Source organism: Podarcis pityusensis, assembly GCF_964106645.2.
Source record: "Podarcis pityusensis genome assembly, chromosome: 13".
NCBI classification, from domain to species: domain Eukaryota; kingdom Metazoa; phylum Chordata; class Lepidosauria; order Squamata; family Lacertidae; genus Podarcis; species Podarcis pityusensis.
In genome coordinates, this window is record NC_138038.1 from 37,717,346 (window position 1) to 37,734,017 (window position 16,672).

General features: G+C 46.3%; 1 protein-coding gene across 8 annotated transcripts; it reads right to left on the reverse strand.

Annotated features, from left to right (window-relative positions):
• Window positions 1-65: 65 nt before the first annotated feature.
• On the reverse strand, window positions 66-16,668 carry IZUMO1 (izumo sperm-oocyte fusion 1). Of its 8 annotated transcripts, none has more exons than XM_080977269.1 (8): window positions 16,561-16,668; window positions 13,867-14,060; window positions 10,909-10,983; window positions 7,881-7,964; window positions 7,153-7,173; window positions 3,929-4,009; window positions 2,616-2,716; window positions 70-641 (listed from the first exon to the last, which is right to left on the reverse strand). In XM_080977269.1, exons 2-8 carry the CDS (start codon window positions 13,907-13,909, stop codon window positions 387-389), a joined length of 660 nt encoding a protein of 219 aa, XP_080833395.1. In that variant the 5' UTR covers window positions 13,910-14,060; window positions 16,561-16,668; the 3' UTR covers window positions 70-386. The 8 variants fall into 8 exon arrangements, with proteins under 8 accessions (XP_080833392.1, XP_080833395.1, XP_080833394.1 ...); XM_080977268.1 differs by lacking the exon at window positions 16,561-16,668 and adding an exon at window positions 15,265-15,395; XM_080977267.1 differs by lacking the exon at window positions 16,561-16,668 and adding an exon at window positions 14,200-14,254.
• Between the last annotated feature and the right edge of the window lie 4 nt (window positions 16,669-16,672).

The window sequence follows — 16,672 nt, forward strand, 5'->3', positions numbered from 1 at the left end:
GGTGAAAATTCCCTATCCATTTCCACTTAAACAACATCAGGCAGCAGGCCTGTGAAAGTCTATGGGACCTTGGAAAGCTACTGCCAGTCGGAGTAGACAGTTTGGGACTAGGTGGATCAACGGGTCAACATCCTCCCGAGAATGCATGAGGAGGCCTTGCGAACTATGTGGGATAACCTTAAATTCCAATGCCCCTGGCGCCCAAACACGCACTGCCATCTACTCATTTAGGCACATGTGAGGAGGGGTTCTCTGCACACGCACAGTTGCGCTGCTCATGACGGGCTGACGATTGCCCCTTGCATAGAGGAGCCTTCCATGCATGAGACTCAGTACGTGTGCAGACCCCTTCTCACATGTTAGTGGCGTGGTGGTGGGGGGCTAACCTATGTAGTCACATGTGTACTTTGAATGTGGTGTGTGTGTGTTGGGGGGATGTTATCTGAGCCCTTTAACGTAGTCCACTCTTCCCCATATTCACTTAACTTACCTTGTACTAAGAAGTCAAGGTAGCTAGAAACAGTTCCCTTCAAATCTGCCATATCGCACCGGTATCTGCCCGAGTCATTTACGTTCACCTCCTTCTTTACCAGAAAGGAATCCATACTGCTGCTCATCGGTCGCAGCTTGCCTTTCACTACCTAAGAAGAAGGGTTGCATTTGGACACTAGCATTGAGAAAGAAGTGGCTTTTCATGCATGTACAGTCATACCTTGGGTTGAATGTGCTTCGGGATGAGCGCGTTACTTCCGGGTTTCGTCGCTTGCGCATGCACAGACGCTCAAAATGACGCACAGACACGGGTTACGTTTGCTTCTAGATGCGAACAGGGCTCCAGAACGGATCCCGTTTGCATCTAGAGGTACCACTGTATGTGTTTTCCTGCTGACAGGAACCCCTGCAAAGCCCTCTTTGACTCCAGCCCACCACTGTCCATGTTCAAATTCAATGCCAGGCCCCCATAGGGAGTTGGAGCACCACAGAGAGCCCCAACTATACAACTCGCTTCAACAAAAGTTGAAAGCAGAACGAGCCATTCTAAGAATCTGCCTCTAGACTCAGCGGTGTAGCTAGCCGCTTGGGTGCCCAGTGCCTCTCTGCAGCCTCCCCCTCAGCTGTAGGGCAGCTGAGGGAGAGGCGGTGGGCAGATGCAAACTCCACGCTGCCGTTTCAGGCTGCGCTGAGCCTGCGGGCGCTCAAGGCCCCACGTCACTCCCAGGAGAGACGAGTGGCTCAGGCACGCTGCAGGCCCTGCAATAAGTGCCAGCATCCGCGGTGTGACGCCTAGTGCCAGCTGGATTTCGTTGCATTTGTTGACTGAACTAAAAAGTTTCGTAAGCCCTTTCTTTTAAACTCATATTTTTGTCAGCCCCCCTCAGTGATGACACCCGGGGCGGCCCACATCCACCGCACCCCCTTTCCTCCACCACTGTCTAGGCTACCTTTTCCAGGCTCTGCCCCCTTGTGGATAACTTAAAAGACAGGCACATCTTCTCTGTTCCATAGCCTCCTTCCCAGGGAGCTCCCTGGAGCACTAGACTGGTGAGATGCAGCAGGAGACATTGGGTTCCTCCGGCTCCAGTGTGTGAAAGGATCCCTGGCTCTAGCCCTACAGACCCTGGCGATCTGGGTGCTTGTTCAGTGGGGTCCCATCTGTCAGCCCCAGGTTCCGTGATCTCCTGCTCTTCAGCATCAGATTCGGAGCCCTGAACGTGGTCTGACTGCATAGCTGAGGACACTGCAGCCTTTGACTCCAAACCTCAATCGATACTAGATTCTGCGGTTGTACAACCACCCATAATAGTAATGGGGGATTTTGTTTCTGGGCCAAATTCTGATTAAAACCCTAAATGGCTTGGGACCCAAATACCAGAAGGATCACCTCCCCCTTCCCATATTGTAAGATTCTCAAAGGAAGCTGTTTCCCATCTTCCATCGCTGGGCGAGGTGTGTGCTGCCGTTATGTGGGAGACAACCCTTCCCTTAGAAGCCCAACTGGCACAAGGCTAAGACTTACTTGTTTGCCCAGACATTTTAGTTAGCTGGTTGTTGGTTTAGTGTGCTCTGTGGCTGTTATTGTTTGTGTATTTTATGGTTTTGTTTATTTTGGGTGCCTGCTGCACAGACAAAGGGTGAGTTATAAATATTAGACGTTATCAGCATCAGATAATATCTTTTCCACACAGGTTTGAACTCCAACTTATTTCCTTGTTAAAGTGAGGTCCAGAGTGGTGTAGTGGTTCAAAGTGTTGGACTACAACTCCCATCATCCCTGACCACTGGTCATGCTGGCTAGGAATGATGGGAGTTGTAGTCCAACAACATCTGGGGACCCACAGGTTCAGAAACACTGTAAGGAGACCCAAGTCTCTACTGAAACATGAAGCTCACAGAGGTTGTGGCACCTGTCACTGCACTTAACAAGGTTGTCGTGAGCATAAAAAAGGGGGCACATGTATGTCACCCTGAACCCTGCAGCATGAAAATGTGATTGACACATAAGCTAACTCTTAGCATGGGTGGGGAGTTACAGGTCAAAAGTCAGTGGCAGTAGATTTTTGGGGAGGCAAGTGGGCTGGCAAAGGGGAAGGCCACTTCTCAGAGGCACTGCCTACCCGGTAGAAGATGTATTTCTTCACACTTTGACTGAACTTGTGCCACTGCAGAGCACAATCCAGAACCAGATCTTCATCCATTTCCACTTGTATTCTCCTTTCTGCAAAATCCAAGTATCCAAAATCTGTTCTTCTAGGTACTTAACATTTAATCCACTACTGCCCGCCACATATGCAACATTATTATTGATTGCCCCACAAGTCACAAGTAAAACCATTAGAACATACAAATAGCACTCTAAGAAGGCACCTTTTTTTTACTTATACAGGGACATGTTAGTTGTTGCTGTTATTTAAAGCGTTTATACCCTGCTCTTGAGCCAAAAAGAGAGTGGCTTACATATAGTCAAAACAAGACAGTCCCTATGATATAGAGCCCAGCAAAGCCATCACCTAAGTACTAATGGGACTGGCAGGGAAGGAAGGAGCCTGCTGGGGATTATTGTGTTCAAGGTGGAGGAAGGGGATTGGTGAAGGGCTTGGTGGAGAAATCTGGGAGCTGGGATTTTATTCTCAGGGCAGGATGAGTTGGGTGGTCACTTGGGCATCACCAGAGAGAGAGAGAGAGAGAGACAGAGACAGAGAGAGAGAGAGAGAGAGAGAGAGAGAGAGAGAGAGAGAGAGTCACATATTCACATAAAATGTGCATGTGCTCATTTATATAATAGATGCAAATTAGAAAAACAACCTGGTCCACCATAGTGGGGGAAACTGAGTAGGTGACTTGCGTGCCTGCTCAGCCTGTTCCCCAGGTATTGCTAAGGATGGATAGACAACCTATGGTTGCTCTCTGGTCTTATGGTTTTTTAAAACAGACATCCCTTGGGCAGAAGATTCCTGCATCGCAGGGGGTTAGACTAGATGACCCTAGGGGGTCCCTTCCAACTCTTTGATTCTGAGGACACTAGCCATATACAACTTCCCTCCACTGGCTGTCAGAAGCCATTGCAAGGTTTGGATTGGAGGAGGGGAGCTCTCCCATTTGCTCCCAAAAGTTCTGAATTCCCACCCTCCCCCCACCCCCCAAAATTGTAGCTAGCTCACCTGGGGAGAAGGGCAACATGGCCATATTCCACTGTCAAGCCCAGTGGAAGCTTGTCCTCTAGGGCAAATGGGACACTGCCCTGCCGACTTCCGTCTCCTCCCCTCAGCCAATGCTCCCCTTCCTGCCTACCTTCTTACTTACAAGTAAGGTGGGTCCGTTTAGACTGGCCTCGGGCGTCTTTCTCTTGTATCTCAATCCTGCCAGGCCCTGCTTCTGCCACAGATTTGTAGGCCCCCAACTGAGCCTGCTCCCTTTTCTCAGCTCTTACCTCCACAACGGTATTTCTTGTTGCACGAGTAAGTCTGTACGAGGCACGTGAAGCAATGAGTAAGCACGTAGCTCATCACACCTGCAGAATGAGAGGACCAGAAGGAGGGTTCTGGGTTCGGGCAGAAGGAGGGTGAACTGGAGAGAAGGTGACAGATAGTGGGACAAGCACACCAATCTGGCTCACCAAACACAAACTCCCCTGGGAACAAACCTCTTGACAATAAATGATGGCACTACAAGAAGAAGAAGAGGAAGAAGAAGAAGAGGAGGAGGAGGAGGAGGAGGAGGAGGAGGAGGAGTTTGGATTTGATATCCCAGTTTATCGTTAGAGTCTGATCTGGGACCGTAATAAATTCAGTTCAAATGATGGCACCGGCCTTGTGCAGCTCCTGTTCATTACTGCTTTGAGGCTGGAACATAGGGGTCACCAACTGATTCTGTGCCTCCACCCCTCTGGTCTGCTCCACTCCTACACCTTTAACAACAGAAAGTAGTGCATGTGTGAAGATAAGCATTGCCATCCTGGTTTTAGCACATTGGTGTTAGCAAAAAAACCAAACCCAGCTTGCCTGTCATTTTAAATATATCTCAAGCACCGACACTGAAATTTCATAATAAGCTGCTGGGTCAGGCCAGTGGCCAGCATCCTGTTCTCACTGCGGCCAACCAGATGCCTATGGGAAGCCTGCTGAAGGCAGGACCTCATCACAAGAGCACTTTCCCCTTCTGCAGTTTCCAGCCACTGGTATTCAGGAGCATTACTGCCCCCTGAAGGCAAAGCATAGTGAAGGGGAGTGAAAGCATTCAGGACAAGAAAGGTAATAGTTTTTATTTGCCACTGATCAGTAAGGGAGACTCTTACCAGTTCAGCATATCAGAGTGAGAGCACTCGTGGTAGCGGGTGTGGGGTGTCAAGCAGTCAATTCACTCTCTTTCCTACCCCCCCACCAAACTCAAACCTAATCAAGGAGTCAGCTATACAGCTGCAAATAAAACGTTTTAAGTGTGTTTTAAGTGCAATTTACAATGTGACACTAGTTGGCAATGGTGAGCCTCATGGAAAATTCAATGTATTTTTTTAAAAAACGCTTTAAAAAAAGAAGCCTTTTCAGAACTGTTCTTATATGTGTGCGTAGATTCCACCCAAGTCATCCTTGGCACATCTAGATTTGATTTCCTCAAAGGCGCTAACAGAAAAAGCTCCACATCTGAGGCACTGACACCAAGTGAGGCACTGACACTTTAGTACTCGCTGGCATTATTTAAGGTAAGAGTGAGCAGATTTCTTAGCATACCTTTGGCTGATTTGCAATAGATCTGCAACTGTTTAACAACAGCGATAGGGTTTCCGCCCCCTTTAAATTAGGCTGCTAAGACTAAGAAAGCTTGGAAGATGACATGGAATGGAGTTTCGGGTGAAAGGATGCTGAGCTTGGTTCAGGTACAGAGAACAAAGTCTGTGCTCTGTTCCTTCAGTGCCCATTTCTTCCACTGCCACCTCTCTGTTCCTGCCTTTCTGTTTCTCTAATTTCTCAACCAGGGTAGCTATGCTGCTTCCAGCCAGCACTGCTGCTATTCTGTTCTAACTTCCCACTCTAAACTAGCTGAGCTGTATTCATGTCTGTCTGGCACTCAACACCTTCCTCTCACACTCTGCCTCTTATCCCTATGGACTTTTAGATTTAACCCCAAAGCCACCAGTCCAACTGGAGTGTGTGTGTGTGTGTGTGTGTGTGTGTGAGAGAGAGAGAGAGAGAGAGAGAGAGAGAGAGAGAGAGAGAGAGACTAACAAAACAGAAATTTTAAATTCTTATAGCAAAACATTCTGGCTTTTGCCTTCTTTATTCTAAGCTTTGGTTTGTTGCTTGGTTTTAATTCACCATAGCAGCAGTTTAATTTGCCCCATTGTGTGCATTGACTCTGAGCATATCAGTTGGATACACGTGGACAAGGGCATCCCTTTACATATGTAGACATGGTCACGCTGTAACATCATGTTGTTGTTAATGGCAGATCCACAGGAGCCGGCTGATAAGCTATCAGCTCTAATAGCGCAGAACTCTCCTGGGGCTTGTTTCGTGTATTAACTAGGTGGGAGGGTTTGGTGGATCATTTGGGATTTCTGCCTCTGGCAGCAAAAGGCCTCAAGAGACTCCTGAGGGAAGGAGCCATAGTTCAATCACAGAGTACATGCTTTGAATGTAGATGTCCCCAGATCTGGTCCTGACATGCCTAGCTAGAACAATCAGATCGCATGTGAAATGAATGACTTTTCTCTGTCTGAGACCCTGGAGAGCTGCTGCCAGGGAATGTAAACAACAGTACCTCAGGTAAGGCTTCCTCTGACCAGGGAAGCCTATGCATGTAAGTATCGATTTGCAGCCATTTTGTTCTCGGGTAGGAGGAATTGATCCATTTACCCCAGACATCTGGCAGGTGTTACCTCCCTCTCCAACATCTGGCAGGAGAAAGTCGGAACACTTCTGCAATAGCCCCTCTCTGATAAGGAAGTCTTGAAAGACAGAGAATGGCTTTTTCCCTGCTCCACTTACAACAGGATCTCTTCCTTATAAAGGAGGTGCCATACCTGTCCAGGTATGGTCGAGAACCAGAAATCCAGGACATGCCAACTTTAGCAGTCAAAACCGCTTTGACCAACTTTAGCGGTCAAAACCGCTAAAAAGATTGTGACGGGCTTGAAGTTGTATGGCTGCAGAGACACAATACTTTGAAAGCACGTACTTTCCCTAAAATAAGTATGAGTGCTACAGTTTAAGGGCTTGTGGGAATTGTAACTCTGTGAAGGGCAGACTATAGTGCTCCTAACTGATAAAGACCTACAGATTACACACCTGGTAGTCAAATTTGCTCTGGCAGCTAAGAAGCTCCATTCTGGATATGTTAATGCTCTCTAATTTTAAATTTTTATGCTGTAAACTTTTTATAGGGTATGTTGTGTGATTTTAAAGGAAAGCCTTGCCTTGCTCTCTGCTGTACACTGTAAGGCCTTTGGCTATGCACACACACACACAAAATCTAAATGTTGAGGGGTTAGAAAATGACAGAGAATCATGTGGATGGACATGAATTGAACTGTGAACTGTATGTGAACCAAACTAGCTCATTTCTCAAAGGGCTGAACGTGAACTAGAATTAGTTCCTTTGGGGACAGGTTGAACTAATTCCTTTTAAAAATGAACTCTCTAAGTTCATTTTACTCACCGCATTCATTGCTGCAATGATCTGCAAAGAGAAAGAAGGAAGGAAGTTGGCAGTTGTGTGTGTCTGTACACCCCCTTCCGCCCACACACCATTGTCAGTAACCCAGTTAGGATTGCCAACTTTTGAACTGGCCCCTGCAGACCTTCCCTTACAGCTGATCTGGTCAGCATCTATTTAACTTCAGAGGATGAGTGGGTATTTGTATGGTGCAAAGGGAGAAAGAAGGACCTATAACCCCTATCTAAAGGTAAAGGACCCCTGACAATCAAGTCCAGTTGTGAATGACTCTGGGGTTGTGGCGCTCATCTTACTTTACTGGCTGAGGGAGCCAATGTTTGTCCACAGACAGTATTTCCGGGTCATGTGGCCAGCATGACTAAGCCGCTTCTGGCGAAACCAGAGCAGCACATGGAAACACCGTTTACCTTCACACCTATTTATCTACTTGCACTTTGACGTGCTTTCAAACTGCTAGGTGGGCAGGAGCTGGGACCGAGCAACAGGAGCTCACCCCGTCGCGGGGGTTCAAACCGTCGACCTTCCGATTGGCAAGCCCTAGGCTCAGTGGTTTAGACCACAGCGCCACCCACGTCCCATATAACTCCTATCTACAACTATTCATTTTATTTTTCTATTACTAACTAGGGACTGCTACCCTTGCCTGCCTCACCTGCCAACCCCTTCACCCACCCGCCCCATATGGCTCAGCCAAGCTATGCACAGCTTACGTGTTGCAACTCTGGGCAATAGCTCGTGAAAAACAGTCAGTAGCTTCTGAAAACACGAATCCATCTCTTTATGAAGCTGAGCCTCTGCAAAGGAAAAGCAAATGGTAAGAGCAGGAGGTCTAGGTGGGCTCCATGTTTCACAGGGCCCTTGGACAAGACACCCACCCTGGGGCCCCCTCCGTCAGGAAGCTGACCTCCTCACGGTCATGTTCACCAGCTCCTCCTCCTCTTCCCCATGGTTGCTGCCAATGGAGGCTGGCCCATTCAGGCTAATGGGGCACTGCCCTACCAACCTCAATCTGCCAGGCCTTCCCGTCTTCTTACTGTAGCCTTATTGGAGTTCACTGATTGGGTCTGCGTTGCTCCGGGACAGGAGGAAGGAAGTCAAAATGACACCGAGGTTGGTTCAAAGAAAGAGTTTATTCTGCTCTCCGGATAGCAGAAGGCACTTGCGTGATTAGTCCCCAGCAAGTCCAAAGAAATGACAGGTTTCATGCAGTTTATATATCCTCCAGGCACCCTCTCACTCCTCCCCTAGGAGCCCAACCACGTCGGCCTATGTACGCAGGTTGACATCACATATGTTCCTGCTCTGGTACTCTCAACCATAAAAGGGTCTTCCTTCCTGTACTTCTGACCATAAAAGGATCTTCCTCTTCCTACTCTTATCTGGGAGGACGTCATAATCTCCGGGAACACGCTTTTGGCGTTTTCCCCGGACATTGGTCTTGCGCGTATTTTGTGGTCAGCACATAATATAAAGTTCTGACGTGTTTTCTTTGTTCCCCTGGAGAGCCAAGGCCATCCCTTGCCTGTCCTGATAAAGGACAGAACTGTTTATGCAGTTGTGTCCTTATTATGGTTTTGCTCAACAGTTCAAGTTTTACACATTTAAAAGTGCTCTCTTTTGAAAGAACAAAAAGGGGGGGTTGAGTCAGTTTTTAAACTTACTACACAGAAACCCATTCCTTCATTACAGATAACCAATCCAGTGGGTGGCACTGCATATCAGCTTCCTACTCCCTTGGTGCAAGCACTGTCCCTGTGGAACTCAGCTGGGAGGACGATGGGAACAAAACTAGGACTAGTTGGCTCTGCCTCCACATACTGTTTGGGCTCTTTGCCTTCTGGCCCACCAGTCCCACACGGCACCGGCCACCACTGAATTGCTACCACTTGCTTGCCTGCTAGGCAGAGAGCCAGGGAGAAGGCAAGCAGGCAGTGGCACCTCCTTCCTCTTTCCAGCACTTCTATGTCATAGAGAGATGTGGGCAAACAAGAAAGCAGTTGACGAAGAGGAGGAGCAGGCCCAGGGACCCCCACATGCCGTCTGGACCCCTGGGGCTGTCCCTTTGCATGATGAATTGTGATGCTGAAAAGGAGGAAGGGCCAACAGTGGGAGTGCAATATAAGCCAGAATGTTTAGAAATGCGCATTTTAAAATGTAGATTTTTGTTGGGTTTTTCTTTTTTTTAATTGTTTATTTATTCTTCTGATTGTTTATTGATTCTTCTGAAGATCGCAGGGTGGTTTACATGACACACACCACCATTTTGTGCTTTTCCCCGCCTCATGTTTTTCATCCAATCTATCCTCTAAAACAAAGTTTAACAGCATGCAGGAGGAGCAGAGTCGAAGGAAACGCTTCTTCCAGTTCCAAATTCCTCCCCAAAGACCTAGATAACAACAGAAACAGCAGGGTTTCCGGCAGGGGCGCCCAACAACTATATTGCCTATATAATTCAGGATTATAATTCAGTTAGGAGGCAGCAGAGCTACATAAATATGAACAAACCTGCTGTCAACCACTGTGATCAGAAACATGCATGTATCTGAGCATGACCTGTTGAGCCACATTTTACATTCCCCCCCTTTATTTTATGGGAAATAGGACTGGGATCATTATTTCGTTTATTTTTGAGCCAAGAGCTTGTGGAGTGGAAATTTATTCTAAAAGTGTTGTTTGTTTTTTTAAGACAGTGTGCCTATTTGTCATTTTACGGATCCACTGTTTCCCTTGGCAACTGCTCTGGTGCCACTCTCCCTCCCAAGGTGCTGCTTCTTTCTCCTTCCTCCAGAGTAGTTACATGGGTGAGTCCACCCAATCAAGAATCCTAAAGTGAATATAATGTCATGAGGCTATATAATGAATCATATTTGGCTGGATGATGGTGTCAATGAGGGCAAGTGAGGCCAATTTAAATGAGCAACTGAATAGCGCAAAAATTAATCCAAAGAGGTGTCTGTATACATGCAGGCTAACACCCCACTCCATTCTTGTGGGAATGGGCTATAAGCAGAGTTTTGATGAATGTGTTTATTGTGAGATTGGAGCTCTTAGTGGATGCGCATTGTTTACTGTGTCCATACAATGTTCTGAGCTTCAGAAGAAGCCAGGAGTTTTGTTAGGTGGGCAGCCAAAGTTGTTGAGCTTCTTTTGGGAAATCACAGGTAAAAATACCCCCATTGCAGGGAGCCAGCTTTCGGGGGGGGGGGTCATCTGCTGGGGGGGGGGCAACTGAATCTAAATTGATTTAGTACTTTCAATGCTACACCCATGATGCCAGCCTGCATTTCTCCCCTGTTTAAATCAGATTTTCCCTTTCGGTGGGAAATCCTCTGTGTATTTGTCTTTAATGTTATGAACAACCCACTTGGAAGTTTAAAGTCCCATCTGGAAGCACTCATAGACTGATTTGTCAACACAGTACCTACCCAGTAGATAGCGGTGCGCTATATTAAAGAAACCACCAGATGGCGACGCCTAGTTGATTGTGAGGTAAAAGGCGCTGAAATATTTACAGTGTAAAAGACTGGGCAACAATCAGCCAGATATATGAATGAGCCGGGCAGCCAAAGCAAAGCTATCTTGACCTACATTTGAGGAGCATGCCTTCAGAGGCTGCACCAGACACTTTGCTGAATACATTCCAATAGACATACATGCAACATATTACAGCCGTTTGGAAGAAAACAGTCATATATTCCTGATGGCCATGTGATACCATTCATTTTAGCATATCTCTACCTTTAACTTCATTTTCCATGATGTGTTTCAAACAGCGTTTGAAGTGGGCACCTAAGTCTGCCAGTGAAAAGTCATCTGAAGAGAGAGGTGGGAGGAATACAGTTAGGGGGGGGAATAGCCAGCTTCATTCCATCTTTTTTTATTCTTAATTGCCTTGCGAATCACTGAGCGCTGTCTGCCTCCTTCCCCATAAAACTTTCTTGCAGGGCCTGATGTAGAAGCCAGGCACCTCCACAGATAAGAGTTGTATAATGCCTTTGAACATGGAGTTTTTGTTCAGAGCAATCGCAGCTTGTTTCCCTCTTCCTTCCATTGTTTTTCTCCCTATTACTGTATGTCTGCATGTTAATATGTATTTATTATGCATACAATCCCATGTAAACCTGGGAGTTAAATCCCACCGGAGTCAATATTTATTCAGTCAAATCTCTATGCAGTCCTTCAAAATAAACCTCAGGGCAGCTCACACAAAAGAGCATATACAGACATAAGAGCAGAACATATGCCTGCAGGTTCAGACCAGTGGCTCTTCTCACAGTGGCTGACCAGAACATAGCCGTTCTGGCTAGCAGCCATTGATAACCTTTATCTTCCATTAATTTCTCTAATCCTCTTTTAAAACCATCCAAGACGGTGGCTGTCACTGCTTTCTGCTGGAGCAAGTTCCACAGTTTAGCTACGCATTGTGTGAAGAAGTACTTAGAATCCTTGAATTGTTGGAAGGGATCCAGTGGATCACCTAGTCCATCATTCAGCTTGACTGGATGTCCATGAGTTAGGAGAGAGGGAGAAGAAAGTCCCCCCATCCATGCCAAGCACGATTGTTGAAACTGCTATCATGTGGCCTCTTATAGGAGCGTAAGAACTCAACGATAATTCAGCTAACTTCTTGTGACTCGAATAAAAGGCGTAGGAATATGCCAGAGAAGATTGGCGCCCCATCTTTCTTTCAAGAATAGAAATCCTCCAAATTAGATTTAGAACACAGCATCAAGAGAAGAATAAGATTTAAACCCAGATTGAAAGCACGCCACACACAAAAGCACCATAAAATAAAAATTCAGCAGTGACGGCCACCAGTCATCAAATTGTCAATTTACTAAACCAAAGGCCTCAGTCAGGACACTTTCTCGCCTGAGATGAAGGCCAGTATGGCGGCCCCAGTATGGCGGCTGCTCTCCTCAGTTCCACACACAAAGTTTTTTTTTACCACAGACTAGCTTAGGGGGCACATGGCAGGCCAGGCCACAAGCACCTGTCTCTGTCCTCCACAACCTGGACTCCATCCCTCAGTCACCCTCTGCTTAACTGTGGGATTAGCCCTCTTTAGCCAAACCATAAGAGCTCAAGGACGAAAAAGCCAGGTGGGCCTGCCTAGAGAGGATTTTTTGATGACAATTTTTCTGCTATCTCCTATCTACCTGCCAAACTTCAGGTGGTGGGTAGGCACATTATCTCCTTAAATTAAATCTCCACTGTCCTGTTTTACACACACACACACACACACACACACACACACACACACATATTGAAAATATATTGCTTAAGTCACCCTAGCTGATTCATATCCTCCTTTCCTAGGGAAGTGAGTGTCTGTGAGGGGGGTGAGGTTGCCTGTCAGGGAGGCCTTTTTTCAGGCCTTACCTGGCAGGAAATAATTTACCTCAGAGTTCTAGATTTTGAGGCTGATTCTTGGTTGGGTCCCCAGCCCAAACTGCCTTCTGCACTCTCTGTTTTATTTCGTAGCATCTGGGATTTGCCATAAGCTACTAGGTTTTGTTGACTGGACCTCTAACATTTTAATACTAAGAGCAGGGCAATTAATGCAGTTTATATGATAATATGCTATCCAGCCCACAACTTGTACAATTAAAGTTCCAATGCAAAAAAACAAACATGCACGCAGATCCTATTAAGGGATGCAGAGGTCAGAGTGGTGCCTTTGGACCCTGGAATTCTTAATATCCACCCCCCAAAATCATGGGTTCCCTGGCAGGAGCACTGGGATGGGTGCAACCATACCAATAACAGCCATGTATTTTTTTTGATTGATTTCCTGATGAGGGAGCTCTTCTAAGAAATTATCCAAGTCTGCCTTCAGTTTTGCTTTGAGCTGTGGGTTCCAGAAGAGATGCTTGTCCAGGTAGATATCTTTGAATTCCTTCACAACTGCCATGGCATCTGCATTGCATTTCAGGCATCCATGGGATCCTGCAATGTCCTGGGCTATTAGCCAAAACACTAGCCAAGGCATCACCCTTTTCTGTGGTTGCCTGAAAGGAGCCTTGGCCTGCGTTGAGGTGACGTCATAGCTGTGACATCACAAAGCCCACATGTTCTCAACCAATGTAATAATAATCACGGTTAAATTTTATTTATTCGAAGCATTCCTACCCTGCTCTTCAGCTGAGAAAGCATCTTACAAAGATCAGTAATAAGCCAGCCCTTTTCTACGGATTTACATTATGAAAGACCTGACACAAAAGGAAAAATGGATTAGGAAGGAAGAGGAAAAACAAACTCAACCACCAGTTCTCTCTGTTGCGAATACTTTTCCTCATTCCCCCCCCCCCCCTTTGGCCAAATAGGACCCAGGGAAAGGAGAGGGGAGAAGGCACCGGGGGGGGGGGGGAGAGAGAAATGGGGCTTTATATCAATTTCCCAGTTACCAGTGATACTTCAAAGACAGGTAGCATACAAACCGTACATTGAAAACACACCTAAAGCACACACACCACAAAATAATTCTGGAAGCTGTGGTTTATCCCTCACAGAGCCACCCTACCCAGCACTTGCAAGAAACTGCAGTCCCCAGGATTCTATGGGAGTAGAGGTACTTTAAATATGCTTTAAACATATAGTGCATATGCAGCTCCTGAGATGCAGATATTCACAATGGTACAACGACTAGCACAGAAGGCCAGGGTAGTCATATATCTCATTGTAGGCCACACATACTTGTATTATTTTGGTGGCAGCTGTCTTTGATATGCTGCACCATCAAATACAGGCCATGTAGTCAGGTCCTCAGTTTGTTGCCCATCTGTTGGTGAGGATTTGTCCTTCCAGTGTGTGTTCTAGGATCAGTCTCTGCGCAGTTGTGAGGGCTCTCAGAAACCACTTATGTTGTCCATCAGTCGACTCTCACAACACTGGAATATATTTCACAATTAAATGGGTATAATTAAACCTTAAAGCGAGTACTTGATACCAAATTAATATGGTCCGTAACCTCTGCCCAGAAAAAGAAGCAATCATGGAGCACATGTAAATAATGTATATTAAACTTGCTTGATCTATGCTGTTACTGCCAATAAACAGCTGATGCAACCAGCATCTCTTTTCTGAGGGAGCAAAGAGGAATTCAATAAATTTGGAAGAGCAGTTTCTGTTGAATTCAGCATAATATTATGCAGGTTTTTAAAAAAAAAATGAAAACAAAGCCAATTGTGATTGTCTGCCTGTTCATTGTTTCTCAAGAAGGAGTTCATTCAACTTATGCATTCAGGGGTACCATGGCCAGTGGGTTTGCCACAATCACTTTCTCTGCCCCCAATAACATTTTTTCATAATGCAATAAAATTAAAAACATTTTGTTTAAAACAACAATAACAGGAAGATTAAAATAAAATAAAATAAAATGCAGAATCTACAAAATCACTTTTAGATAATCTTGCAGATGACTCCCAGGCATATTGGGAGCTAGTGTGAAATAGCGGTTAGTGTTGGTCTAGGACCTGGGAGAGACCAAGATTCAAATCCCTGCTCAGCCATGAGACTCATAGGGTGGCTTTGGTCAGGGTGCAGTGTCTCAGTCTAACCAACTTCACAGGGCTGTTGTGAAGATAAAATAGGGAAGAGATTTGTGTACTCCTCCCTGGAAGAAAGACAGGATATAAAATTTGTTGCGCTTTTTTATTTTTTTGTCCACTTATTTCACCATCTGATAGAAGTGTCTTTGCACCTTTTTGTTGCAAAAATATTTGGCATGTGCTCACACATTTGCACATTTGACTGCAATTTTAATACAGACGACAACCATTTTGTGCCAGGTTCCATTTCTGGCCCCTGCGCACCTTGGTAGAGTGTGCATAAGCCCAGCCCACCCAGCCCCGTTACGTTCTGCCCCTGTTACACCCTATTTTGCCCTATTCTGGGTCCAAAAGGGCCACGTGTTAGTGCTTGTACGTCAATTGAATGCACCCAAAATGGTCGCCTCCTGTATATTAAGCCCCACCTCCTCTCGTGGGTCATGGGAAGCTGCTTTCATTGGGCTGTCTGGGACCACCGCCTTCCTGCTCCCCATCACACCTTGTCCACTCTTCCCCATTCTCTTCATAAGACCTGCCAGCTTACCATTTAAAATAGTTTTTGCCAATGCCTCCGTAGCAAATGCAACCACTCCCAGCATTCTGGGAGCCACCTTGCCCTTCTTCCTCAGAGCAAGAGGCATTGTGAGCGGCAAACACTCTTCAAAACCCTTGCCAAGGCTGCTAAAAAGTCTGAATTGTAAGCTAAGTTTGTACAGTATGCCGGCTTGCAGTCCTGGCTTACAGGGCAAGTGCCAACACCAGTTTTCCCATTCAGATGTCATAGTGATCGGTGATGGTAAATGATTATTTAAACTGGGGGAGTAGGGAAGGAATCATAACCCATAAGGGGAAGAGAGGAAGGAGCTTGCCTGAGGCTGTGTACACACTTATACTCTTAAAGAACATTCGGAGCACATTCTTTCCCTTAATAATAATAATAATAATAGTAATAATAATAATAATAAATTGTATTTATACCCCGCCCTCCCTGGCCAGAGCCGGGCTCAGGGCGGCTAACAGCAATAAAATCACGGTAAAAACATAATAGTGGGGAAAGGGGGGGGGGGAGAAACAGAAAGGAAAAAAACCCCAATTTAAAATACAGGTTAAAATGCAATTTTAAAAGCAGCCTCATTTTAAAGTAGCTGATAAATCAAGACCATGAGGGGAGGGAAACATAAGGGTCAGACCGAGTCCAAACCAAAGGCCAGGCGGAACAGCTCTGTCTTGCATGCCATGTGGAAAGATGTCAAGTCCCGCAGGGTCCTAGTCTCTTGTGACAGAGCGTTCCACCACGTCGGGACCAGTGCTGAAAAGGCCCTGGCCCTAGTTGAAACCAATCTGACCTCCTTGAGGCTTGGGGCCTCCGAAGTGTTTTTATCAAGGAATTCTGCAACTTGTAGTTTACCCTTCACAGAGTTACAATTCCCAGAAACCTTTAATAACCTACAGGGCCCAGAATTCTTTGAAGGGGTGGGGAATGTGCTTCAAACGTGCTTCGAAGATATCGTGTGTACGCAGCCTGAGGCTCATCCCCATAGCGGCAATCCATAGTTTAGCATTTAAAATGGGCCTGGTTGAAGATGTGTGTTGGACTGCCCCCTTATTATAATGCTTCTCCCTCACCCCCCCCCCAATCCCAGCTGACCCTGAGGAGGTCAGTTCCCCAAAGGCCTCCTCTCTCTTCACTTTGCCCAACCCGACCCGCCACGCCTCATCATCTTGTAAATTCCTGGGCCGTGTCACCCTTTCATCGCATCTTGTATATCGGGGCTCTGGGACCACCTGGCCTTGTGGGGTCAGAATAACTGCGGTCACGGTCTGCTCTGCATTAATTAACCTTTGATCCTTAACGGGCACCCCAGGGGAGGAGAGGCGGGAGAGCCTCGTAAAAACAACAGGGAGATTAATGGCAAGCAAGCAATTTCACTTTCAAGACTTTTGGACAGCTG

Excerpts from the sequence above, each read along its gene's own strand:
- IZUMO1 (XM_080977265.1), bottom strand. The coding sequence starts at position 13,162 with ATGCCTTGGCTAGTGTTTTGGCTAATAGCCCAGGACATTGCAGGATCC. Across the intron at positions 10,984-12,930 it reads AAAATACATGGCTGTTATTG|ATGACTTTTCACTGGCAGAC; the intron begins GTATGGTTGCAC and ends CTCTCTCTTCAG. Across the intron at positions 7,965-10,908 it reads CATGGAAAATGAAGTTAAAG|AGGCTCAGCTTCATAAAGAG; the intron begins GTAGAGATATGC and ends TTTCCTTTGCAG.